The 27,510-nt window shown below is 39.1% G+C and overlaps 1 protein-coding gene across 4 annotated transcripts in view; it reads left to right on the top strand.

Annotated features, from left to right (window-relative positions):
• TJP2 (tight junction protein 2) overlaps positions 1-27,510 on the top strand; it is a 98,348-nt gene that overhangs the window by 69,029 nt on the left and 1,809 nt on the right. For all 4 annotated transcript variants that reach the window (XM_081945744.1, XM_081945745.1, XM_081945743.1 and 1 more), the window contains 20 exons: positions 8,245-8,369; positions 9,372-9,474; positions 10,184-10,742; positions 12,494-12,597; positions 12,774-12,927; positions 14,290-14,401; positions 14,490-14,623; positions 16,889-16,955; positions 17,886-18,036; positions 18,619-18,727; positions 19,330-19,540; positions 20,510-20,697; positions 21,534-21,629; positions 22,674-22,753; positions 22,879-23,089; positions 23,924-24,024; positions 25,001-25,213; positions 25,449-25,559; positions 26,466-26,795; positions 27,223-27,308. In XM_081945744.1, the coding sequence (XP_081801870.1) occupies positions 8,245-8,369; positions 9,372-9,474; positions 10,184-10,742; positions 12,494-12,597; positions 12,774-12,927; positions 14,290-14,401; positions 14,490-14,623; positions 16,889-16,955; positions 17,886-18,036; positions 18,619-18,727; positions 19,330-19,540; positions 20,510-20,697; positions 21,534-21,629; positions 22,674-22,753; positions 22,879-23,089; positions 23,924-24,024; positions 25,001-25,213; positions 25,449-25,559; positions 26,466-26,795; positions 27,223-27,308 (3,245 nt within the window). The remainder of the gene's footprint in view (positions 1-8,244; positions 8,370-9,371; positions 9,475-10,183; positions 10,743-12,493; positions 12,598-12,773; positions 12,928-14,289; positions 14,402-14,489; positions 14,624-16,888; positions 16,956-17,885; positions 18,037-18,618; positions 18,728-19,329; positions 19,541-20,509; positions 20,698-21,533; positions 21,630-22,673; positions 22,754-22,878; positions 23,090-23,923; positions 24,025-25,000; positions 25,214-25,448; positions 25,560-26,465; positions 26,796-27,222; positions 27,309-27,510) is intronic.

Here is a 27,510-nt window from a genome sequence, read left to right as displayed (position 1 = left end):
TTAAAGGGGCGGCCAACATCCGTCCGCCTCCGGTCCATAGGTTCCCTACATGGGACCTTACCATCGTCCTGAAGGCACTGACGGGGTCCCCCTTTGAACCGCTCAGGTCGGTCCACATGCGCCTCCTATCACTGAAGGTAGTATTTTTAGTGGCCATTACATCGGCCAGGCGTATCTCTGAGCTGGGGGCCCTTTCTGTTAGAAGCGACCTTTGCATGATTCACCAGGACAGGGTGGTATTGCGTTTAGATCCTTCGTTCATACCGAAGGTCAATACTCTTTTTCATAGGGCCCAGGAAATTGTCCTACCAAATTTTTGCCCCAATCCAACAAGGGAGAGAGAACAGGCGTGGCATCGGTTGGATGTACGCAGGGCCCTCCGTATTTATCTGAAACGGACGGAAGGCATTCGTAAGACCGAGGCGTTGTTTGTCTCGTTTCACCCAGGTTCCCTAGGCAATAAGGTCTCGTCTTCAACTATTGGGAGGTGGATCAGGTTGGCCATCGTTGAGGCCTATGGAGCCTCAGGCAAATCTCCCCCGTCGGGGATTACGGCTCACTCTACTCGTAGTGCGGCCTCCTCAGCGGCCTGGGCCACAAGGGCGCCCTTCGAGGACATCTGTCGCGCGGCCACCTGGGCCTCCCCTACTCCTTTCATAAGACACTACCGCCTGGACGCTTATGCCTCGGCTGAGGCATCCTTTGGGCGGAGGGTTCTCCAGCGGGTGGTGGCCGATCCTCCCCCTGAGACCCAGTCTCCCCTCCCTGGGACGTAGCGTGGGTATGTCCCTTCAGTGACCCCTCCCTCCACTCTACTGGAAAAAGAACGTTGGTCTTACCTGAACGTTTTTTTCGGGAGAGTGGAGGGAGGGGTCACTCTCCCACCCTAGTTAGATAGACAGGATCTGGGAGGGGTAGGATCGGGTGGCCCGGGGCGGCTTTCCCTTGTCTTCTTACATCATGCAGACGCTGACCTGACATCGCGGAAACTGGGAGCCAACGGGAGAAGCCGAAGGCTAAGAAGTTTTCTCTCAGTCAAATGGACCAATCAGGCTGTAATAACCCTTTAGTGACCCCTCCCTCCACTCTCCCGAAAAAAACGTTCAGGTAAGACCAACGTTCTTTTAAAATGCCACTAAACCTCTGGGCTTTTCCAGCACTCAGTTTTGATTATCACGAAGGAAATGTTTTGGAACAAATTACATTCTTTGGAACAAAATAGGAGTCCAGTGTTCAGGTCTACAGCTTTTTGTAAATGGTACTGTTCCCCAAAGTCATCAAAGTTATCTTCATTTGCTACAAAGGGACAACAGTCCCATTCATGCAATTAAAAAAAAGGATAGAATTTACCACGACAGTGGTAGTACAAAAAGAGCAGTTTGATGTAGTGTTAAGACACCAGGCTAGAAACCAGGAGATGTGTGTTCTAGTCCAATTTTAGGCATGAAGCCAGCTGGATGACCTTGGAGCAGTCCCTCACTCTCAGCTCTAGGAAGAAGGTCATGGCAAAGCACTTCTGAGTATTTTGCCAAGTAAACTGCAGGAACTAGTCCAGACATTTAACCAAGAATCAAGAGTCACTTGAAGGGACAAATAAAATTTAAAAATGGTGATGAGCAGCCCTTTCCTCTTATAAATTACACTGTGACATAAGCACTTGGCTTTGTGTATACAGCTGTTGTCTTTTTACTGAGCAGTAATACATATAAAGGCATCCAGCATGCAGATAAATCTGTTTGCTCAAACCATAATTTTGTCTTTGATTTCACAGTGGGGCTTATGAAAGAGAAGGACTGCTCAGAGATCTCGAAACTGAACTGTGCGCAGATTATCCAAGAAATGTTGGACAATTATCTACTCCTTTACCGTGACCATTACAGAATACTGAAATAATTGTATTTCCACCTATTAGTTTTACTGTCTTAAATGGAAGGTTTTGATCTGATTGTTTCTTAAACAGAACGGTGGAATGGGCTCTTGGTTAACAAAAGGCCCAGGTTTAAATTCCAAAACTTAAATGAAGAGTTTAAAAAATAACTATACCCAACAAACAAGAATATAGTTTTCTCTAATGGATACCAGTGTAAGATTGTCACATGGAAGGCATAAGTAACTTTTTAACACATTTACTTATGCAGAGGCTTGGGAAGGCTGAAACAAATACAGGCTTATAGCTTGTATTAACTTTCTGAACTAGAAATAATTCCTTCCTCTTACTTAAATTCAAATGTAGCATAATACAAATGGCCCACATCCCCTTATTCTTCTTTCTTCCAGTCATTCCAGTTCCTTGCTTCCCTTTCCCTTTACATGTTTGAATTCAAGCTCAGTGTTTTATTATTTATTTACAGGTAAAAGTAAAAAAATTAGAATATCGTGCAAAAGTTCATTTATTTCAGTAATGCAACTTAAAAGGTGAAACTAATATATGAGATAGACTCATTACATGCAAAGCAAGATAGTTCAAGCAGTGATTTGTCATAATTGTGATGATTATGGCTTACAGAGCATGAAAACCACAAATCCACAATCTCAGAAAATTAGAATATTGTGAAAAGGTGCAATATTCTAGACTCAAAGTGTCCCACTCTAATCAGCTAATTAAGCTATAACACCTGCAAAGGGTTCCTGAGCCTTTAAATGGTCTCTCAGTCTGGTTCAGTAGGAATCACAATCATGAGAAAGACTGCTGACCTGACATTTGTGCAGAAAACCATCATTGACACCCTCCGTAAGGAGGGAAAGTCTCAAAAGGGAATTGCAAAAGAAGTTGGATGTTCCCAAAGTGCTGTATCAAAGCACATTAATATAAAGTTATGTAGAAGGGAAAAGTGTGGAAGAAAAAGGTGCACAAGCAGCAGGGATGACCGCAGCCTGGAGAGGATTGTCAGGAAAAGGCCATTCAAAAGTGTTGGGGGCTTTCACAAGGAGTGGACTGAGGCTGGAGTCAGTGCATCAAGAGCCACCACACACAGACGGATCCTGGACATGGGCTTCCTCTTGGACATGGGTATTCCTCTTGTCAAGCCACTCCTGAACAACAAACAACGTCAGAAGCGTCTTACCTGGGCTAAAGAAAAACACACCTGGTCTGTTGCTCAGTGGTCCAAAGTCCTATTTTCTGATGAGAGCAACTTTTGCATCTCATTTGGAAACCAAAGACCCAGAGTATGGAGGAAGAATGGAGAGGTACACATTGCAAGATGTTTGAAGTTTCAAGTGTGAAGTCCAGTGTGAAGTTTCCAAAGTCTGTGTTGATTTGGGGAGCCATGTCATCTGCTGGTGTTGGTCCACTGTGCTTCTTTAAGTTCAGGGTCAACGCAGCCGTCTACCAGGAGATTTTGGAGCACTTCATGCTTCCTTCTGCATACGAGCTTTATGGGGATGCTGACTTCATTTTCCAGCAGGACTTGGCACCTGCCCACACTGCCAAAAGCACCAAAACCTGGTTCAATGTCCGTGGGATTACTGTGCTTGATTGGCCAGCAAACTCGCCTGACCTGAACCCCATAGAGAATCTATGGGGCATTGCCAAGAGAAAGATGAGAGGACATGAGACCGAACAATGCAGAAGAGCTGAAGGCCGCTATTGAAGCATCCTGGTCTTCCATAACACCTCAGCAGTGCCACAGGCTGCAAAAGGGGCCCAAACCAAGTACTGAGTACATATGCATGCTTATACTTTTCAGAGGTCCGATATTGTTCTATGTACAATCCTTGTTTTATTGATTGCATGTAATATTCTAATTTTCTGAGATTGTGGATTTGGGGTTTTCATGAGCTGTAAGCCATAATCATCACAATTATGACATATCACGGCTTGAACTATCTTGCTTTGCATGTAATGAGTCTATCTCATATATTAGTTTCACCTTTTAAGTTGCATTACTGAAATAAATGAACTTTTGCACGATATTCTAATTTTTCGAGTTTCACCTGTATGTATATCTTATTATTATTTTTACAAATAACTCAAGGCAGTGAACACAACTAATACTCCTCCCTCCTCCTATTTCCCTCACAACAACAACTGTTTGAGGTGGGTTGGGATAAGAGAGTGACTGGTCCAAAGTCACCCAGCTGGCTTTCATGTCTAAGGTGAGGCTAGAACTCATGACCTCCTGGCTTCTAGCCTGATGCCTTTAACCATTGGACCAAACTAGCATCAGCCCACCTGCTCCTTGTCCTATTGTCCTAGGGCCTGCCGTCCTCTTTGTGTGCCTTCACTACCACCAACGTTGCCGTTTCACTGCTATCTCCTACCTCAGAACTCCCAGGTCTAGAATATGCCAGTTCCAGTTATATCCTGAGATCCATGGGAATGGTTCAAATGCAATTGAACATTCATGTTTTGCTCTTGGCATAATCTGGCTGTCCAATCAGGGAATATTGTGCATATTTTACTTCACACAATTAAAAAAGCACTGAATTGTACATTGACAAATGTAACTCTAATGGTATTATTACAGTATTTTTTGGAATATAAGACGCAACTTGCCTCCCCAAAAAAGAGGGTGAAAATTTGGGTGCGTCTTATACACTGAATGTAGTCCCACCCACCCCCACCAGAGGCCAAAAACATGGGGCATGGAGGCAGCGATGGTCTGTGGCAATCCCTGCAGCCTGGGACAGCTGATTGGGGGTATTCCGGCAGTCCAATCCACCCGCCAATCAGCTGTGCGGAATCAGAATGCAGTAAGTGCTAAAGCTTCCCTGGATGGTCAGAGTTTGCAGCAGCAATCACATTCAGAAAGCACACACAAGTAACTGATTCAGTAGTATTCAAAATAATAATAATAATAATATACAATACAATACCAAAAGCAGGTTTTCCAAGGTAGCAGTAAATACAAGCAATTTCACTTTCAGTTCTCAGCTAAGCCAGACTCCTTCCTGTCTCCTTGTTGCTTGCACAGCAAATACTATTTCAGAGTCCAAATAGCCCTCATTGGCTGACTTAGTTGCTATGCCTATTAGTTGGCTGACCAAGTCGTGAATTCTCACACACTGACAGGATGTTAACCAGCTGAATACTATGGATGCTCGTAGGCAGAGGCAGAATTTTTCTTCTTCTCATTTTCCTCCCCAAAAACTAAGGTGTATCTTATACTCTGAAAAATACGGTATTTAATAAAAGTTTAGAAAGCTCAGGATATGCCTATCTGGGTTTTGTAATTAACAGTTTCCATTTTACTGAAGTTTTTCAAGACGTCCTGATTCAAATCAAATATTTTCTTTAAGCCCACGTTGCTTCTATGATTGCTCACCAGTTATGTGATAGTTTCAGAATGTTTTGAAAATCTGTAAAGTATCAGCTACGGACACAGAAGCAGAGAAGGAGTGACAGGCCTATATTTATCTTCTGAATTTGTGGCAGATGGCTTCTTAATTTGTAGCGCAGTGATTTAAATGCTACATTACTGCAGCCCTCTTCTGTCTCTGTAGTTCCAAGCCATTCGTAAATCAAGATTGTGTAATGTGCTCTTGTACACACTGTAAGAAACATTTTTCATTTGTCATGCAATTCCCTAGTCTATAGGGAAGTACTTTTTTTCAGGACAAGCTTAAAATATGGACTTAGGTTAATATTATATCAATTTTGACTACTGTACTGTATTGTACTGGGATTCCTCAAAGAGTGTCTAATAAAGAACAGTATGTAATTGCAAATTTTTAACTAAAGACAATTTAAAAGCACCATATAACTGTCTCCAAACTCCATAGGGCGTTAAGTATATTGCAATACACTTTCCCCAACAGTCTTGGAGGGCCAATATAAAAAAAAAATCCCACATCAACTAAAACTGTCCCCCCATGGACAAGGGGCTATTGAAACAACAGCTCATGCCCTACTGTACTGTACCTTCTATAAGGACTCATGGACCTATCTCTTAACACCTCACCTGATAAACAGGAAACACTGATATCTGTTATATACAATTGCTGTTGTCAGATCAGTGTAATATAGTTTGTTTGAATGTAGCTAAATTTTGTTATTCTGTCTGCAAATTTAGGCAGACTTTGACTGCCCACTGACTTGTGTTTTTTTTATTTTATTTCATTTTATTTTTTAAAATGCTTCTTATTTGTAATGCTGGTCTGTGACTGTAATAAAAATGACTACTATTACTACAATTTAAAAAGTACCCATCTCAGAATGACTACAGGTCTTAACAGTGTTTGCTACCTGCACTTCCAAGTAAGAAATTAGGTTTTATAAAGCAACAACATGATGAAAACACATCAGTGGAAACTAGGAAAAGCAAGGATATAGTACACATTAGGGACATTGCATTCAATGGAAAAATAGCATTTAAAATGATAAGCAACATGGAGAGGAAAGCAATAAAAGGCATGTTAAGCATTCAGAAAGCAATAAAAAAGATGATGAAGAAGAAAGGAGCAATCACTGAAGAAATGGCATTCAGTGACAAAAAAGAGTTTCAGCAGTATTGAGGGAAGACTAGTGACTGATTTCTTGGGGATCAGTGATGAGACAGTCAGTAAAAGGCAGTTTTTGGGAAAGGGAAAAGACACACTCTGCGATGTAGAAATAGAGATTTTGAGGTAAACACCTTAGCTTTGGGGATCAGGAATTCAGCAGGAGAAGGAGGGAAAAGAATACTGAAAGCCAGCATGTATGTGAAAAACTGATGCAGTGTGGTGGGGAGGAAAAGAGAAGGTAAGAGACAAAAAGAGTGGCTGGAGAAGAAAATCTGTAAGCAAAGACAAATGGTAGGATTGGGAAAGGAAGGATGAAGGTGCATCTTTGTTCTACATCATCCTGGTTGTTGAGGATTTATGGTACACGGATCATCCAGAAATTAATGGAAGGAACATGAGGGTAGAGTGGAAAGAAAGTAGAAGTCTCAAAGCTATTTGGCCAATCTTTGGATGATCAGCAGTTCTTGGATTTCTGAAGACACCACTGAAGTAATGGAGGGAAAGACTGAAAAATGAGTCTCTTTCCTTCTCTCTCTGGATGGCCACAAAGTCAGGGATTCTATACTGTGCTACCTGAGGAGGGTTATTCAGAAGGGCTCTTGAGTCATCCCTTCACCAAGGTATTCTCAATTCTGACTGTCTTTAAATCGTTTTTAAAATATCAGCTTGTGTACACCATGGTCAGCATAGATGACATTCGTAATCCAGTCAAACTTCCAGCAGGAAGTCTACATTATTGCTGCATCTCCCCGCAGTTCAGATTTTATCACAGTAGGCAACATTGACATTAAACCCAAGCAAATATGTAACAGGTCTTATTATTCTGTACTTTTTATAGGGACTTGCACGCTGCATTAATTGATTCTCTCATTAAAATAATTTCCAAATAGAGATTAAGAGTAGTATATATCTCTTCTTCTTGGAGGGCTTTTGCTACCTAAGTGTTGCCACATTTTGCCAAGAAGCTATTATCCAACATGGCCAATCTCTTTTTAAATGTTTTTTTAATTTTATTTTTTTAGAGGTAAGACGGAATTTCATTAGTATTTTATTAGATCTTTTAGAAAAACAGAATTAAAAAAAAATAAAAAGAGTAAAATACAAATTTGTTGTGGCCCAGCAGGATCTGGTTGAGCTCCTGATGGACTCGGATAGTGAGGGATCATTTGAGTCTGCCCTGGACGATGTGGAGGACCCTGTGCAGGGTTCAGATTCAGAGCAGGGACCAGAGGGGCTGGTTGGCCACCAGGAGGCACCTGAGGCATGGAGCAGTGGGGAGGATCAAAGGCAGTTTGTCCCTGATGCTAGAGTAAGACGGGCTGAGAAACGTAAGCAGCAATTACGTAGGCAGGCTCATAGAAGATAATTCAACACAGGTGGTTGTGGATTGGCCCCTCCCAAGAGAGCTTATAGGTGAGGCGTTGGGAGGGGACATTTGTAGGAAACAACCATCCAAAATTAGCAGTGAAGAAAGTCTATGTATTCTAGCCGTGTCATTGGGACTGACTAGGTGTATTTTTTCTTGTACGTGAGTTATCTGGGCCCTCAGCCAAAGGGTTTGTTCTCTTGCAATTAAACAGTGGCAAACAGCCAAGCCTGTGTTCTGGCTTGTTCACAGGCGTGGAGAGAGAGTGGTCAGAACACAAATTAAACAGGTTCTAATATGTCATGGTGATTACGGTTTCCTAATATATCTTTAATTACATTTAAATGATTGAATATAATTGAGGGGAGAGAGTTGTGGTGTGGCTTTGGTTGTTTGCTAAACGCGTGGTGTGCCTTTTCCTTTTTCCCTTTCAGGACTCAAAGCGAGGATTTGGTATTGCAGTTTCTGGTGGCAGAGACAACCCTCATTTTGAAAATGGTGAAACATCCATAGTTGTCTCTGATGTCCTTGCAGGCGGCCCAGCCGATGGATTACTTCAGTAAGCAAGCTTCTTTACCTTAACCTCTTCCTCTTTTTTTTGCTTTGACAATTTATTTGTAAAAACAAAGGTCTTTCTGAACTTCGGCCTTCCAAGTATTTGCCCCTACAAATGTAGCCATTTATTTTATTTTTTACTGTAACCATGATAAATCTGGCTACCGCCCAATTCTCCTTACCTTTATCAGAGCTTGACAATAGAAGATTTTAAATTTGGGGAAGAATTTATTGTTCTACCGTAGAAGGCAGCATTCACGAACATCTGGCTCTTTCTCAGTTTCTTCCGAGAATAAGCATAATACAAAAATAAACTAACCTTTTGGGGATGATGATAATGATGATACAGTATTTCTCATTGTAGCCGAAGAAAAGAAATGGGAAAATGCCATTACTGTATTCTGATGTTTGGTTTCATGGTTATTATTATTTTGTTCATAAATTTGGTTCTTCAACATATGCTTACATCACTAAATAGTATTTGTATTAAACTACATGCAGTAATCAGCTATGATTCCTGTAATGAAAGAGAATGTATGCGCAGTCCTTGGTGCTCTCTAAATGTGGTGGTTTTCTTGCAGACATTTTATTACCAAACTAGGTGACATCATTGGTGCACTGATGATGAAATGTCTGCAAGAAAACCACCAAGCTCAGAGAGCACCAAGGATCCCATAACACAGAGCTGCAAATATGCTCTTCTACCAGTAGAAAGTATATATTTGTAAGCAAAACCCAATAGGATCAGGGAAATTTTGCTATAGGTATGCATGCCCAATACAGAGGGGGAAAGTTTACACTGTTTCTCTACAGTGTTTCTTGGGTATTAAAGGCCAAAGGGGACAATCTGGGAGTAGTTAAGGACTAAACAGCTGTATGAGGTTTTTTCCTATATGGACACTTGCAATTGTGGCAGAATTAGGCAGATCCCCATGTTTTCAACCAGAATAGAATTAATGTTGGTCCTATTTTTTTTTAAAAAAATAATTATTCACTTCTGTTCCAGAGAGAATGACAGAGTTGTTATGGTTAATGGCACACCCATGGAAAATGTGGCCCATGCATTTGCTGTACAGCAACTAAGAAAAAGTGGGAAAGCTGCTGTCATTGTAAGTTTATTATTGTTTATTTGTGAAAGAGAGAGACCAGAGAGACCAGGCCTAGTGGTTAAGGTGCTGGCCTAGAACCCAGAGGTGGTACTCAGCCACTTCTGACAGGTTCTGGTAGTGGAAATTTTGAGAGTGGGGAGGGAATGGGGATTTTGCAGTATCCTTCCCCTGCCATGCCCACAAAGCCACGCCCATAGAACCGGTAGTAAAAAAGTTTGAATCCCACCACTGCTAGAAACCAGAAAACTGTGAGTTCTAGACCTACCTTAGGCATAAAAGCTTGTGAGTGACTTTGGGCCAGGACATATGTTGTTAAGCAATGCAGCCATTAAGTGAGTCAGGCCTGATTTCGTAACCCTTTTTCACGGGCGTTAAATGAATCATGTAATTATTAAGTGAATCCAGCTTCCCCTATCTTCTTTGCTTGTTAGAAGCCTCTTGGGAAAGTCACAAATGGCGATCATGTACCCTGGGATACTGCAACCTTGATCAATACATGCTAGTTGCCAATCACCCAAATTTTGATTGCACAACTATGCGGACAATGCAACACTTGTAAATGCGAAGACCAGTCATAAGTCACATTTTCCAGCACTGTTGTAACTTCTAATGGTCATTAAGCAAATGTTTGTAAGTCAAGGACTACCTATATAAAATGATTGACTCCTTTTTTTAAAAAGGCAACCTTGTTCTTATATCCTGTAAATAGGTTGTGAAAAGACCACGTAAGGTACAAGTCCCCGTAGTTCAACGAAGCCCATCCCTTGACTACGACCACAGAGCTTTCGAAGCCTTGGATGACCGTGCAGAATTTGACGGTCGAAGTACTCGAAGTGGCTACAGTGAGAGGAGTTGGCACAGTGGAAATGCAGGCCGTAGCCAGAGCTGGGGAGACAACCTTGACAGGGGCTACAGAATGGCTCCCAATAAAGGGCGCAACCACAGCAGAGAACGCAGCGCCAGTCGGGATCGAAGTCGGGGCCGTAGCGTGGATAGAGAGAGAAGCTTGGACCGTGAATACCAACGGCCCCGAAGCAGAGGGCGGAGCGTTGATCGATTTGATACCTATGACTATGGGTATGATGGAGGCAGGAGTCTACCAAGAGATTATGACTGGCAATCTCGTCCTGACCCTCAGCGTGGGAGGGAAACAAAGAGTGGTAGCAAAGATAGGCTGAGTACCCACAGTCCCGCCTCTGACCCATACGACCATAGAACACAGGAAGAGCCTGTTAGTATTCTTCTCACAAAAAGCAAATCAAATGAAGGCAAGTTCTAAAATGCAAGTTGAAGAAATGTTTCCTCTTGCCTTTTGTTTGGTTGTCCTACTGTCATTGATGCAAAAACCAATTTTGTTGATGTTTTACCATTTTTTCTTCTTCTAAAAAAGACAATCTATAATTTACAGAGGGAGATATTGCCAAGTTGTAGTTGCATATGTATCTGGAGGGCACCATGTGGGAAAACCCACTGTTTGCCAATAGCCACTGAGTTGCCAGTGGGAGGCAGTAGTGTGCCTGGTGATGTGTTCCTTGTTCTTCCTCTACCTAATTTTATAGGATTTTAGCATGGTACAGAGTAGACCTCAGTCATGATTTCCAGCAATGTCTGTGGCCATTTGTAGATCCTAAATATTTTTGTAGAAAATAAAACAGTGGATAATTGCTGCCAAGTGATCTTTAATCAGCTATATCCAATCCTGCAACCATTTTACCTGAAGGCCCCTTATTGGGCTCTCAAATTTTCAAATGTTTTCCCTGATTCCGAAAATGTAGAGATTTCCAGGATATAGGATATCCGTTCATTAGCATTAAACTATTTTAAAGTGCCCAAGTATTTTAAACTTTAATTGGCACGTGTTTACACCAATGAATAAAGAGATATCAGATATATAACGTTCTCCTTTGAGACTTAGAAGTATTTCTAACCATAAAGGAGGAGACATGTTTTGATTTGTTATCATTGCTAGTTTGGATAGATTAGTCTCAAAATAAATTATTTCCACAGTAAAGTGAGATGTAAGAAAAATTCCCACCTTTTATGTTATTAATAGATTGAGATTTGTTTGCTTAATATCTCTTTTTGGATCCAACCTGAGGATATATCCATAAATCTGCAAAAAAAAAGTTCAAATTCTGAATGAAGCAAAATTGAATTTAGCATGCTAAATAGAGAGACAGTGAGACTCTTGTACTCAAACAATTTTTTTCTCATATTATATGGAATAAATAGTGTATCTGGAAATGAGAGACTATCTCTTAAGTAGCTATCCAGTTATCTTAGGAATGTACCCAGAAGCACTGAGAAGTCAAGTTCTTTGTGGAAAGGTTGAAATGCCTAAAGAAAAGATAAAAAGATAATTTAGAGGCAGTATGATAAGCATCATCAAAAACATGAAATAACTGCCATATAAATTTATTCTCTGCACTTTGGAGAGATAAAGAACTGAATTGTAGGTTCACATTTACAAGAAAATGCATATAACCAACTGTGAGAAAGATGGTTTCTGATAATAGAAACAGGTGATAATGTAATAAAAAATCTGAATAAGCAAACTGTCCTTTGTTCATCAAATACTTTTGAACAAAGGTTGGATGGAATGTATTCTCCTGCGTTAGAAAATTAGTTTAGATGATCTGGTGATGCAATCCCATGTTTGAATTCTGTCTGAATTTCAATATATACTAGGTCATAGCAATATTGAAAGTTCATAAGGTACTATGCAGTAAATTGTGCCTATGCAAATTGTTTTTTGAGTATAATCTGCCAACTCTATGTAGTGCCTGCTTGAATTATGTTAGTTTGTGAGTCCAAGAATAGCCAAATTTCATTTGTAGACTATCTTTGATTTATGGATCATAAGTTACACCCTCAGTCTAAAATGTGGGAATTGCAGGGACAAGAAGCATCTGGTGAAAAAACTGATACATCCTTCTTAAAAACAAAATTTGGCAATTGCTAGCATGCAATAGGTTTATTTGATAAATTGCAAAACTCCATCTTCCTATTCCTCTTGCAGAATATGGCCTGCGGCTTGGAAGTCAGATTTTTATCAAAGAAATGACTAGTACTGGCCTGGCAACAAAGGATGGTAATTTGCACGAAGGGGACATCATTCTCAAGGTATGTCATTGTACAAAGAAACATTAATTTCTTAATGGGGATGTAAAAGCATATAACCCTGTTGTTGTTGTTGTTGTTGTTGTTGTTGTTGTTGTTTTAATTGCCTGTTTACAAATACTGGATGGAAACTGTGTGAACTTCAGATATAAATCAATCTGCTTGTTTTACACATTCAGATCAATGGTACAGTGACGGAGAATATGTCCTTATCAGATGCTAGAAAACTGATTGAGAAATCAAGAGGAAAACTCCAATTGGTTGTTATGAGAGACAAAAGACAAACTCTAATTAACATTCCTACCATGCAGGACAGTGAGTCAGAAATGGAAGGTAAGGCATAGAAAGTAAAGCCAAATATGCTTTTTAAACTGTTAAAAATGTTTTAATGATTTTCAAAAGAGCTATCTATGTGTAGAATGTTGCATCCTAAATAAATCTAAAAGTATACCAGTATGCAAAATCTTTGTGTTTTTGTTGTGTGGAAAAACAACAACAGTCTCTTAATCCTAACCAAATCTTTGAGGCAAGGGATAGGAGCAAGTGTCTAGGCCTTAAGCTAAGACAATAATGAGCCCTGCAGGAATCAGCTAAGTTCATAGCTTCCATCCCTGATACCGGAGAAGCAAATACCTCTAAATAAGCCTACAGTCTATCCTGTCCTATTCCATAGATATCAGTTTTCTTCCATATTCATATACACAGTAAATGCTCATAATTGTTTAATAAGTTTAATTTGCTTTTGATGGGCTTTAAAGCAAAAGGAATGTCTTAAAGCAGAGGTCCCCAACCCCTGGGACATGACCCGTTGGGAACTGAGCAGCACAAGTGGCGGGCAAGTGGATGAAACTCCCATTTGCGCAAGCAGTGGGCCTGCATTCTTGTGTGCAAAGCTCTTATTAGCGCTGTACCATACCCACCCACCCGCCTGCCGCCTTTGCTGGTGCTGGTCTGCAGAATTGGAAAGGTTGGATATCACTTAAAGTTTAAAAGAAATCAAGTGCTTTAAGGTGCCAGGTGATTGCTATAAAGTTTAGAATATAAATCTTTCCCCTTAATCCTCCAAAATCCTGATTTCTGGGTCAAAACAGTGCTAGGGGCCACGTGTGTATCCTCAGATTGTACATATTTGAAAGGACCTTACTTCCCCTGCCTTGTCTTTGGATATATGCCAGAATATCAAGAGATAGATAACTATTTTGGCCTAAGGCCTCAAGAGAAGAATGCTGCCTTACTGCTCTAGTGACTTCCAAGATAACTACCCAATAAGAAGTGACAATCTGGATATTTCCATTTCCCTGGAAGCTACTACCACAGTGGCTTTCAAGTGACTGCTCATAATTTTTATGCCAGCCCTAAGGATTGCCACAGATTATCTGATGCTACCATTTTTTCCAAAGGCTTCATTTGAATGAGGCTTGTTGAATGACATCTTTCAAAGAAAAGCTAAGAAATCTCTATCCTAAATTTAGATCTGTTTGGTAAGCAAAGTTACAATGATTTAATTTTCTGCCTGGAGTGCTTAGATTCCTAGTAGGAGTACCTCGTAACATCAGCTTTCTTTAATTTCATAAAGTATGTTTTGCTATCAGTGTTTAAAAGGAGAAAGCCTTTTATTATGCACGCAGGTCAACAAATATTAAAATTACAGACGGCAGTAATTTTTCCAGGCTCTGCACTATGTTCTCCCAACAGATATTTCAGAAATAGAGTCAAACCGATCTTGCTCACCTCAGGATGACAGAAGACTGCATCACTCTGATGTGGAGTGCCATTCTTCAAATGAAAAGCTAAAGGAAAAATTGAGGTGAGATGTATACCATACTGTCATTTACTTTTTGTTACGATACAGAATCTTTGATTTGTTCTTAACAGTGTCTGTTTTTTGTATTAAGTGCAAAAGAAGAGCCAAACAATAGACTTTCCAAGATGGGAGCAATGCCCACCCCTTTTCGATCCACTGTGGATTCCACGGCTGTTTTAATACCGCAGACAAATAGTCAAGTGAAGTACCAAGATGATCCGCCAGGTTAGTGCTGCTTTCTTTTGAGATCCTTTGGATTCAGTAACAAGACATTTTGGGTTCCATTATGTAGTCACACAATTTGATTAGTGATTCATAGGGCTGAATAATAAGAGTCCACTTTCCTCCTGCTTCAGACAATTTAATCCTCTAAGCTACTCTCACAAGTTGGAGTCCTTCAATGCAAAAAGCCACAACCAATCAGATCATTTTTAGTATATTTATTTCTATTGCGCTATTATCATTATCTTATCATTGTTACCTATGACCACCCACTCCAAAAGACTGTGGGTGGCTTATGGCAGTAGCCGCCAACCCTTTGGGTGTCAGGGACTGATTCCGTAGTGTAAGGTTTTTCCACGGACCAGGGAGGGTGTGATTTCGTGTTCTGACCTAGGCTTCCCAAAAGTACAAAGCTGACTCCTCGTCCCGATAAAATCCCTTTTATTTAGTTTAAAGTGAATTCCTCTCCAGCAAAGTCCTGGCCAACAGTCTTTCAAGAGATTTTACAACTACAGACCTTTATCAGGTGTGGAGAGCTGCCAGGCCGGTATCTTCCAAACGCCACTCTGTAGCAGACAATACTTGGCAAGAAGTCAGGAATATATCTTCACTCTAATGAGTTGAACTAATTGTCTCCTGAAAACTTTCCTCCCTTTCGCTCTTCTTTATTCCCTATGGGAGGGGGCATTCACCATCCACTGTGGCTTTACTCCCGATTCAACCCTTGTTCCTTAGCTGTTCCCTTACCCTGGCAGCTTTGCGCATGCACACACTGGAAACAGGCTTCAGCTGTTCTTCTGCCCCATTGATGTCCAACTCCGAAGGCAGCTGATAACTGTCAGATGGTCCTGGCCCCATCTCTGCCTCTGACGCAGAGCACTTGTCAGAGCCTTCCCCAGACTCCAGGACTGGCCCATGTTCCTCCCCAACCTCGTCACTGTTCGAATCTGCTGCCAGATCCGCTGGCGGGCCACAACACACAAATAGAGCTTCAGTCGTTTGTGCGGCCCGATTTCTGGTACGCCCCAAGTCTGCGACCAGGGCTTCGAAATCTCTGGCCTACAGCATCCCAATATACAATTAAAACAGCTAAAAACACAGGTGTCCAGACTAAAAACAACAATAACGATTAAAAGAAAATGCTAGAGGCTTCACAACGGACCAGTTCCAGACCTAGGAACTGAGCTAAGTCTTCTGGAACCTCAGAAGAGTTGGCACCTTACGTACCTTTGTGGGGGATGCTGTTGAGAGGACAAGGGCAGGTCAAAGAAGGCATGTTTTCTCAGTCCCACAAGATGAATTTAATATTTTACATGATTTATGGAATAGCATACTAGATGCCCAGTCAACAATGACTTATCTAACAAAATTTGACCAATAAACTATGTTTTAGTATATTTGGTAACCCATTGTAGAAGTTTGTTGAAGAAACAGACTGTAGATAGAGGGGAAAAGTTATTATTAAACAAAAGAGCATTAAGTAAAATTAATATTGATCGGTTACACACACTATGTTAAGCCAAAATACAGTTTGGTTTTGCCTTAATATAATCTATAAATCCAGTAAATTGTGTTTTATCAATAAATGGTGGTTAATAAAAATGTCTTAATCTAATAGGCAAACCAATTTATATAGTGGTTTATAGTAGAATAGAATTATTTTTGAAATGTCCTTTGAATTAGTAAGGCATACAATATTAGAGGTTGAATAAGAACATTGGATGGGTGCCATAAATTTTGTTTGTTTTGATGAGCTACAGGATTATGATTTTGCTGCATCTTTGGAAATTATCACAAATAGAAAAAGTATTCTATTTTGTGGAATTGCATGCTTAACAAATAAAAGTTCAGTTATAGTGTACGTTATCTTACGCATTCTATATTTACTAGGAGCAAAGACACAGATATTAATACTAATTATTTTAAATAAATTTCTGAATTTCTGACATATTGTTTTGTAGTACCCTGTTTCCCCCAAAATAAGACCTCCCCAGATAATAAGCTGAATCGGGCTTTTGAGCGCATGCGTTAAAATAAGCTCTCCCCTGAAAATAAGTCCCGTCCCCCCCCTGAACATATTGAAACACAACAGTAGCCATGAGGTGACCACGCTCGCCGCCTCCTGCACCTCAGAAATAAGGCCAAGTGCTTATTTGAAAGAAATAATTAGTATTAATATCTGTCTTATTTTCGGGGAAACATGGTATTGAGGACTAAAGTAGAAGCAGATTCTAATTTTTTATTTTTAATTTATATATATAAATGCAGTTGTACATTCAAAACCAGCTACAAGAATATTTCTTCAGCCAACTCCTGAGGACCAAGCAATATATGGGTATGAGTTTTTAACTTTTATGACTATTATTTTGATTTCTTATAAACCTTGTTGCTTTAAATAATTGTAATAATGGGGAAAGTGTTTTATTAAATGTTAATACTTCTAGTCAGGTCAGGATGTTTCTAGTACGATTGAAACAAGTGATTCTTCAATCAGAACAGGAGTTTTAAACTTGAAAGAGGATTAGAGTGGAAGGAATATAAATGAGAAAAAATCCTTTACAGAGATCTCTGATGTTCATGGAATCTGTTGAAACCACTCTCCCAGCTTAGGAGTCATAGCCCCAAGTGCTCCTGCCACTACTGGGTAGGAGTAGGACCACTGTTGGAACCAGCAGTGGGACCACTCCTGGGACTGCTTTGGCCTTTAGCTTCCATGTTTTCTCTACTTCCTCCTTCAGGCCACTTCTCCAGCTTCTCATACTCCTTTTTCCTATTGTTCTTGTGTCATTCAGCACTGCTATATCTATTACTTCCCCTGTCTTCTGGTCCTTGTCTACTATCACAGTGTCTAGTTGATTGGCCAGTACCTGTCTGCAGGGCTGCGATCCTACTGTTTTAGCCACCAGTTCACTGAGCGTGCACTTTGCATTGCAATTTTTGAAACTATGTGCCTGCCGTGCGCACGTGCACATTTGAAAGGAAAACAGCTGAGGCGTGGCAATCCACTCTGCCGCACCTACCAGCTGAGCTAAAAAACAAGGAAGTATAGGTGAGTATAGCCTGGGGGCGAATGGGCGGGCCAATCTGAAGGGCGGAGCAAAGGCAGCATTCTAGCCATTACGCTTTCCACTGGTTTGTGAATTCTGGGAATTGAAACCCACATATCTTAAACTTGCTAAGGTTGAGAAACACTGCTATGGAAATCATTTATAGCCTATTATATTTTAAACTGAAATAAATAACACCCATTGTTTTTTCTTTTAAGTCCCGACACAAAAATGGTGCAATTCAGGAAAGGAGAAAGTGTGGGTCTCCGGTTGGCTGGTGGGAATGATGTAGGAATATTTGTTGCGGGAATTCAAGAAGGGACCTCAGCAGAACAGGAAGGCCTACAGGAGGGAGATCAAATTCTTAAGGTTTGCATGCCTAATTATTTTCCATTTAAAATATAATTTTAAGCAACTTAACTGAAAACAATATCCCTGGTATTTATAATTATGAGAACAATTCTGAAATTGACTTTTAGGAAATCTGTTTAGTGATATGGCTGAGATAAATATTTATTTTATTTCTTCTTTCAATTTTTATGAGAAAAAAAAAATCCCCTTGTCACAAAAATCCCCTCGCCTTTCTGTGCTCTCTATTATAATTAACAGATCTGTCGATTAATGTCAGTATTTCTGTAGGGCCTGGCTTAAATGTAAGACTTTGTTTTTAAGGAAAGCATGGTGGATAACGTTGCTAGTGATTTCCAATATTATAATGGAATATGTGAAATCACTCAGGTAAATTCCCTATTTTTCTGTAGGCTTTTTCAATTAAGTGCCTTACAGATGTAATTCTCATAACAATAAGTTGATATACCTGGTTACTGAAAGCTGCAGTAATGTAAAACATAAACCACTAAAAGGTATCCTATGGTTACCTAGCATTGCAGTATTCAAAAAAAAAAACCCCTGAAAGAAATATTAAAGCTGAGTATGGTTCCTTTGAAACAGGTAAACAGTCAAGACTTCAGAGGTATTATCCGAGAGGATGCTGTTCTGCACCTATTAGAAATTCCTAAAGGTGAGATCGTGACAATTTTGGCTCAGAGCAAATATGATGGTACGTATGAATATGTAATGTGTAAAAGAAGAGCATGTTTCTAATGTGTTGTTTTATTTAATATATTTTCTTATTTCATCTTTTGTTCTGTTTATATCTACTGAGGTTTCTCTTATTCTTAGAAATGTTTATTAGTTACAGTAATGTAAATTTTCTGATAAACATCCAAGTTTTTAAGATAGCTAAGTAGAACACTGTTTGTTAATTTGCATAGTGGTTAAAGTATTATTTACCTTAGTGCTCAAAAGAGATATCTCCAATTTTTGAAAGTACCAAAATGTCCAGTGATCAAAAATATTTTATTATTCTGCAAACAAAAGTTAGCAAGATCTTTGTTTACCCTATTGCTACTATACATTATCGGAAACATCTGTTAATATATATGATTCCTTTTAAAATATGAGCCATTGGCAGTAGGATATAGCATATTGAAATTCAAAAATTGATTTCTGTGTAATGTATGGGAGAGAGGGATAGTGTCCTGTGTGAAATGTGATATAAAAGCATTTTCTTTTCTTCTATATCTATGGCTCTTAGGTGTTTATTTGATGGAAAGAAATAATTAGGGTCTTTCTCGCGTCTCTTTCTCCCCCCCCCCCCAGTTTATAGAGACATAATGGCTTGTGGTAGAGGGGATTCTTTCTTCATAAGGACCCACTTTGAATGTGAAAAAGAAACTCCACATAGCCTGGCTTTCAGCAGGGGCGATGTCTTTCGAGTGGTTGATACACTATATGATGGGAAGCTGGGCCATTGGTTGGCAGTGAGAATTGACAGTGAATTAGAAAAAGGGTTGATTCCGAATAAAAGCAGGTATGTTACTCTCCTGTAAATTCAACATGGGATATCTTACCTTTCATTATGTTACACTATGATTATATCATAGTGCAGTATACAAAAATTATGTTATGCTATCTTATGTTGTCAAGTTGATACTTGTTCTTAGTGATTGTACAGATAAAACATACATATTGTATAGATAAAGATTGTCCTTCAAACCTGGTCCTTCAAGTCTCTCAGTGGTGCATCCATTGTTACTCAAGGATCTGGGTCTTTATATAACATGTCCAAAATACGATAATCTAACTTGGAAATTTATTCCTTGAGTGATCAATCCCTGGATTGATTTGTTCTATGAATGTTTGTTTTCTAGGCTAATCGTAGTATTCTCAGGAACATTATGCAACATTAAATATTAAAAGCATCAATACTTTTTAATCCTGCTTCTTCGAAGTCCGAATTTCTTATCCATGGACTTTGAGAGGAAAAACAAAGATTCTAGTTTTGGTAGCTATAGACGGTGATTGGATCAGATTAACTTGTCCAACGCCTTCATTGCTACCCTACTAAAGGCTAGTCTGCAGTGTATTTCTTGATCATCCCACTGAAGCTTGATTTAAATCAGGTTCGATGTACAAATAGGTATAGGTAGAACTAGGACCTCCAGGGACAAGGAATAATTTTAGCCCTGCCCCCAAAAGGGCACACCTTTATCTGTTCCTATTCAAATAAATTGAGTAGATGGAGTATTGTAATATAGCGGCGAGGAAAGCTCCTGTGGATTCTTATGAGATGGGCTGAGCTCAAGAGATTGCCATTGCAGCCATCAGCACATATATGAAGATTCACTTTCTATATTCCTAAGACTATGTTAAGGGCTAAGTATTTGAATCTTTCTAAATCAGATTTTTTTCTTAAAACTTGGGAGATGAATTGCATTTGATCTTAGGTGTATTCCCATTGTTGACTTTTGAAAAATGGAGCAAATGCTCTCCCTTTCAGGGCTGACCAGTTGGCCAGTGTTCAAAATGCTCAGAGAGATGGTTCCAGTGATAGGGCTGACTTCTGGCGGATGCGTGGCCAGCGGTCAGGAATGAAAAAGAATCTGAAGAAGAGTCGAGAAGATCTAACAGCAATCGCATCAGTTGGCACAAAATTTCCAGCCTATGAGAGAGTTATGCTCAGGGAAGGTGAGTGAAGGACAGCATTTAAGAACTGAGAACCGATATCCCTATTTATAAAAGATAGATACTTTATTTAAGGACGCAGAAGTGTTCAAAAAATATAATTCTTCAGTTTTATCTCTAGACCACAAGTAGGCAACTATGGCAAGTTTATGACCTGTGGACTTCAACTCCCAGAATTCTTGAGCCAGCCATGGGCACCAAAGAAATTACCCCTACCAGAAGTTTTGACTCTTAGCTACTGTATATGGGAAAAGATAACTTCCTTGATGCTTCTGGGCATTGGGAAAGTGCCATTTCTCTTACCCCTTCTTATAACAAAAGTGATACAGTTTTGGAGTCCATAACATCTCAAATGACTTCATCAACAGTTCAGTTTGTGTTGAAACCTGGCTTACAAATTGCTTGCTTTTTATTGGATGTCAGCCACTTCTAGTTAATTTCTTTTTAATTCCTGTAGGAAGCTAATCTTAATGACTGTAAACTTTCCCCTTTGTAAAGAGGGAAATTATAGGTAGGTATTAGGTTTACAGACAATAGATGTTAGCCAATTATGTTCCCCTGTTGAAATTACTTTCACCAAGACAATGGAAGAGGGCAATTCTGCTTTCCTCTCCTGCCACTGTATACTGTGAAAATTGTTTCAATAGTCTTGGGGAATCCTGTAGAATAATGGGTATGTAATGAGTAGCAAGATGAAAAAGAGAAAGATAATGTCATATGAGCAGAATTCATTGATGTGGCACTGGACTTTTCCCTCTAATGACAATAAACCTTAAATGATTAACGTTTTCCTTTGATCCTATAATCATGGTAACAAACTACATATGTTTTCTTTGCAGCTGGTTTTAGGCGACCAGTGGTGATATTTGGTCCCATTGCAGACATCGCGATGGAGAAGTTGTATAAGGAGTTGCCAGAGCTATATCAGCCTGCCAGTGAGTGACTTCATGCTTGTTATTAATTGAACAACAAAAATAATACATCAGATAATTATGAAGTGATAGCAATGAAACAGATGAATAAGAAAAAAAATGTCTTAGACTATCTCTTCCCACAAATACTTTAAGAATTTACAGTTTCAAATAATTTCTTGGAACTTGGCTATGAAATTGGTAAAAAATAGCCTGGGAAGTTAAAAATATAAGAAGGGAATGGCCAACTGCTTTTTGGGCATTCTTGACAAACCGATGCCAAGAAAACTGCATGAGTCTGTCCAGGAGTAAGTCAACAGCTGAATTTGAACAAAAGTTAAGCAGGTTTTATTTTTAATGGCTCATTACCTCAACATTGTAAAGCCCTAGTGAATGATCTTTTGGATAGAAAGCTATTACAGTAGAGACCAAATTTTTTTATTTTCTTCCTGGTGTTTTCACACAAGTTAGTCAGTTTTCATTCTTAAGGCATGACTAGAACTCACAGTCTCCTGGTGTATAGTCTGGTACCTTAGACCAGTGGTTCCCAATGTGGGGTCCACACCCTACAGGGGGACAGTTTGATTTTTAATGGGGGGCAATTTGAACCTTGTTTAAACCAAGTTAATGGCCTTTTAGGCTTCCTCTGTATGAGTAGAGTTTACTTTTTGAGTAAACTAAGAATTATATGTCGGGGGGGGGGGGCATCAGAATTTTAAAGATACTTAGGTAGGGCATGGCCAAAAAAGGTTGTAAGCCACTGCATTACACTAAACTCGATCGTAGTAAAGTCATAACAGAGAAAAGTAATTCATAAACTTGTCAAACTAAGGAATTTACTTTTAGGTACATGAGCAAAAAAACTCTGGCACAAATTTTATTGGTGAAGTGATACCAGTTAAGACATTCCTGATCTAAAACTATTAAGCGCCTTTAAGACTGATATTAGAACAATATGTATTACTTTTAGAGTTTTCCATTCAGGCACCCAAGTTGAAAACTCCTGTTAATGTGATCTTCTAAGGCAAACTTTAAACATATGATAAAACTGGCATATTATTCTTGCAGAAACAGAACCAAAAGACGCAGGTTCAGAGAAGTCCACTGGTGTAGTACGTTTGAACACTGTGAGACAAATTATTGAACAGGTATATTTTTCCTTTTGTATCCTTTCCATTAGAATAATAGTAGTAGACCATATTACAAAAATATTGATGTGTTTTTCTTTCCTTTCCTACAAGCATAAATTCAATATTGCCCTTTTCTTGCACAGGACAAACATGCTTTGTTGGATGTGACTCCGAAAGCTGTGGATCTGTTAAACTACACTCAGTGGTTCCCAATTGTAGTGTTTTTCAACCCAGACAGCAAACAAGGTGTGAAAGCTATGAGGCAAAGGCTAATTCCCACATCCAACAAGAGTGCACGGAAGCTTTATGATCAAGCAAATAAGTTGAAGAAGACGTGTTTCCATCTTTTTACAGGTGCATAAAACCATCACTTATTTTCTGTGAAAGCATCTTTTGGTGTACAGAGTAAAGGTTATGTGATTGCCATACAGGAAATGTATTCAACAATGAAACTCCAAAGCCTATTGAATATACAAGTTTTTGGTAGATGATAATTCTGTTGGAATTAGGACAAAAAGCAATATTTTTATATGGATGAGATAATTGTAATAGTTTTGGAAAAATATTCTAATTATAGGAAAAGCAAAAATACTCTAATTAGAGGAAGGCTTAAGTAGTGGAATAAGCTAATCAGAGTTCCTAGCATTTCCCAGAAAGCTTGGTTCAAATAGCTTAAATGTAAATCTGTGAGTTACAGTATTAAATGCATTAATAGATATATTCTGATGACGCACGCAAAATATTGTTTGTTCTTCTAATCTATATTTAAAAGAGTTCAGTTGGAGAGGTTCTGAGAAAAATGTCTATTAGGATTGGTTATAAATTACGAGTGTGAGAAGAAGAAATCAGTAGTAAAGTAGAAAAATAATTTATTTCAAATATGACAAAATGTTTCTTAAGTGGGTACGAAGCAAACAGGAAGGATAGTATAATAATTAAGTATTATCCATTCCTGATCACCAAGATTCTCATTTTTACTTTTACATTGATGGAATGCTGTGCTATTGTTTTACTATGCTTTTAAATATTAAGCATCCTCTCACAGATTTGTAATAACTAGTGAAGCAGTTGGCAGATGGAGAAAAGCCATGATCTTGTATTGTTGAAAAACCATTAAAGTAAGAAAATGAAATGTTTGGCAGTGATGGTTTGCTAATCCAATAATTCCTTGTTTAAACATTTGTGCAGCTTCCATTGATCTAAATTCAGCCAATGATAGTTGGTATGGCAGCCTTAAAGATACTGTTCAACAACAACAGAATGAAGCAGTGTGGGTTTCAGAAGGAAAGGTATGTGCTCACATCCTTTTTGTTTGTGCATGCATGTTCGTCTGGAACATGGACCAAGGGCCTCTATGAGAGGAAAGGCTTTCTGTGTATAGAGGAATTTCTTCGTTATATGCATAGAGAAATCTCTCCTTGTTCAAAGTAAAGGTTCTTGAATTTAATGCAATAGTCATTGTGCTTAAATGTTGACATATTAAAAACAATCTGGTTAAGGTTTGGTAGTTAAAAACTTGGCATTCTGATCCTAATGGGCACTAAGGCATTCATGGAAGCATATTCATGGGTCTTTCTCAGTATATTCACAGGTCAATACAGAATTGCTAAATTTCACTGACTTTCTTTGTTCAGATTGAAAATGCTGAAATCTTGTGGGATGCAACAGTGTCATTGGATTTTTAGCCATTTGTTTACCTTTTGATTTTTTAGGTAGCAAGCTATTGCATCAGGTTGTGTTGATGCCTCAAAGGTTTGCCAGCCTCAAGTATATTCCTAATAAACGGTGTATGGCTATTCTTTCTAGCATGTGACTTTGCTTAAATATTATTATTCCATTCGCTATTGTGTTAAATGTTAACAGTTACCTAATATAAGTCCTTGACTTATGACCACAATTGAGCCCAAATTTTCATCATGTCATTGTGGTCATAAGTCAAGTCACCATGCGATTGGACTTCGTGTTACAGCCATTTTTAAAATGGTCATTAGGTTAGTAAATGAATCCCATGTTTCCAAGTCTGAATCCAGCTTATCCAATGGGCACTGGGAGGCTGCAATCAGTTGTAAATGCACACCAGTTGCCAGGCGCCTGAATTGCAATCACAGGACTGCAAGGGTGATGCAGCAATCATGACGTCAAGGTTAGGTTGTAACTCTCGAATCCATTGTAACTTTGAATAGTCATTAAGCGATCAGTCGCAAGTCAAGGACTGCCTGTGTTCTGACCCTCAAAAATCTCTTAACAAAACCCTCTGTTTTGCAGTTGGATGGAATGGATGATGACATTGATGATCGTATGTCATATTTAACTGCCATGGGTGCCGACTATCTGAGCTGTGATAGTCGACTAATCAGTGATATGGAAGACACAGATGGGGAAGGTGGGGCTTACACAGATAATGAACTTGATGAGCCCTACTATGAGCCAAGAGTTTCTTCTATCAGTCGGTCCTCCGAACCTGTACAACATGAGGAGGTAAGAGGTTTCTTTTAATCTTTCAGAACTTTATGTTGTAAATACTGTAATGAAAGAGAAGTCTGGAAAATAACTGGTGTCATTTTCAGATATTAATGAATGTTGTTTGCATGTAATGTCTGAGATGCAAGAACTCGTACGTCTTTTACTGTCAGTTGCAAAATTGTAATTTCTCTTCACATGAAGCCAGAACTATGTGAATATATGCATCATGGTTATTATTACTTGTTTGTAGAATCTAAGGAAATTTAGCCCTGAACCGAAAGCTCAGATGAGAAAAGCTGGGAGCAGGGAAGTTCTGAGGGATTCCAGTCCACCCCCAGCCTTCAAGCCTGAACCTCCAAAGGTAATATGGAAAGAAATATCTCTACAGCTTATGAGAATTGTTAATGTTTCTTCATTAATTACCAAAACATAGAACTATAAAAACTAAAAGAAAAAAGAAATGGGAATAGTCCATGCCAGGTTTGTCCAACCTCAACAACTTTAAGACTTCTGGACTTGAAGATGATGTTACCCTTCAGTGTGTCTGACTCTTGGCGGTTCTATGGGCTAGGTCTCTCCACATCCTCAATCTTGCACTGTTGTGGACTTCAACTCCCAGAATTCTCTAACCAGCCATACTGAAGTCCACAGGTCTTAAAATTGCCAAGATTGGGCACTCCTGTTCTAAATTCTGAGCTGGGCAATACTTTTTGTAGAGTAATGTCAGAGAAAATGCCCCAAAAGGTGGATTCATGCTATTAAATTGCCTGGAGGATTTAAAAGCTTGTAAATTTTGGGTGTGGCCTAGCCCCCCCTGCGGGCCATTTTTGCTCGCAGGAAGCCTACTAGTCCCAAAATGGAGCACAGGGGGGTGGGTGTCACGTGTGCATGGGCCAAGGGAGCAGGGGGGGTGTCGCGTGTATTACATTATGGGTGCGCGCATGCGAGCACACTGTTGCGCATGCATTTGCTTTTTGCGTGACAAAAAGGTTAGCCATCACTGATCTAGTTGGTAAACATAGCCCTCCGTGGATTGTTGATTCATTTACTGAGAGTGTTTTAGTTACTTTTCAATATCTGCTATTTAGTTTCTAACTTCTAAATCTTGATGTGAAAATTAAGGGAGAAAAGTAGCTCTCTGTGTTTCCTTAACTAATCATATCAGCTTTATAGGTTTATCAGTTTATTGAAACTGATCATTTCTAGCCTTAATCTGTTATTGTTATGTAAAAAAATTCCACACTTGTTTTTGTCTTTATGTTTATAGGCTAAGTTGCAAAACAAAGAAGATTCATATGATAGTCCTAAGAATTACGAACCCAGAACAAACAGCCCTAATGCACCTAGTATTGAAAATTTGGGAGGACCAGCTAAAGTAGCTCCTCCTCCAACAGCCATGAAACCAAACTTTGGCCGGCCTGTATTGAAGTCTTCTCAACCAGTCATTCAACCTTCTGAAGTGGAAGAAAAAGTGGGAGAAGTTGTAGAAGAGAACACACCAAAATCTGTGCTGGGGAAAGTTAAAATTTTTGAGAAAATGGATCACAAGGCCAGACTACAAAGAATGCAAGAACTGCAAGAAGCACAGAATGCCAGGGTATAAAATAATGATTCTGTTGTTCTTGTGCAAATGTTTTATTTACAGTAGTTAAGAAAACTAGTGATACGGAATCAAATTAATAAAAAACATTATTCAAATAACAGTTTGGAGATAGAGTGGACACTATTTTTGAAAGCTTTTTCAGAACAATTTGGAATGGAGTGCTAGAACTGTCAATGAAGAAAAATGTTAGAAAAATATTATTCCTTCTAGCACAATAATCTCCATTAATGTTCATGTCATTCAGAGAGCCATTTTATATCCAAACCTCTAGGTCTGGATATTTTTACATATTTTGTAAATAATCTGACAAGTCTGTAAAGTAAATTATCTTGCTCTTGGAGGGAAAATTGCTATCAAAGAATAATTTATAGAATTTATAGTTTGAGGGAAACATGGAAATATTTTACCTGCTTTTTTAAAGGTGGAAATAGCACAAAAACACCCAGACATTTATGCAGTCCCAATGAAAACACAGAAGCCAGAACACAACCGTCCCGAGATTTCCAGGTAAAACTGAATTAATTTCCCTATTTTTTTTATACTTCTGTGGCTTTGAATATGTTTTACACGCTTATTCAGCATCAGAATTTTTTTTTAGAACAGAGGTCCACTAGTAAGTTGGAAGTTGACAGCTCTCCAGATAGTGTAGTACAGTTCATTATCTTTTTTCACACATTTTTACTTCATTGCCTTCCATTCAATCTGCAGG

This window comes from Natrix helvetica (genome assembly GCF_964273705.1).
Source record: "Natrix helvetica genome assembly, chromosome: 2".
In the NCBI taxonomy this organism is placed as follows: Eukaryota; Metazoa; Chordata; class Lepidosauria; order Squamata; family Natricidae; genus Natrix; species Natrix helvetica.
Note: the sequence above shows the minus strand (reverse complement) of the source record. Positions and strands in the feature narration are given on the sequence as shown.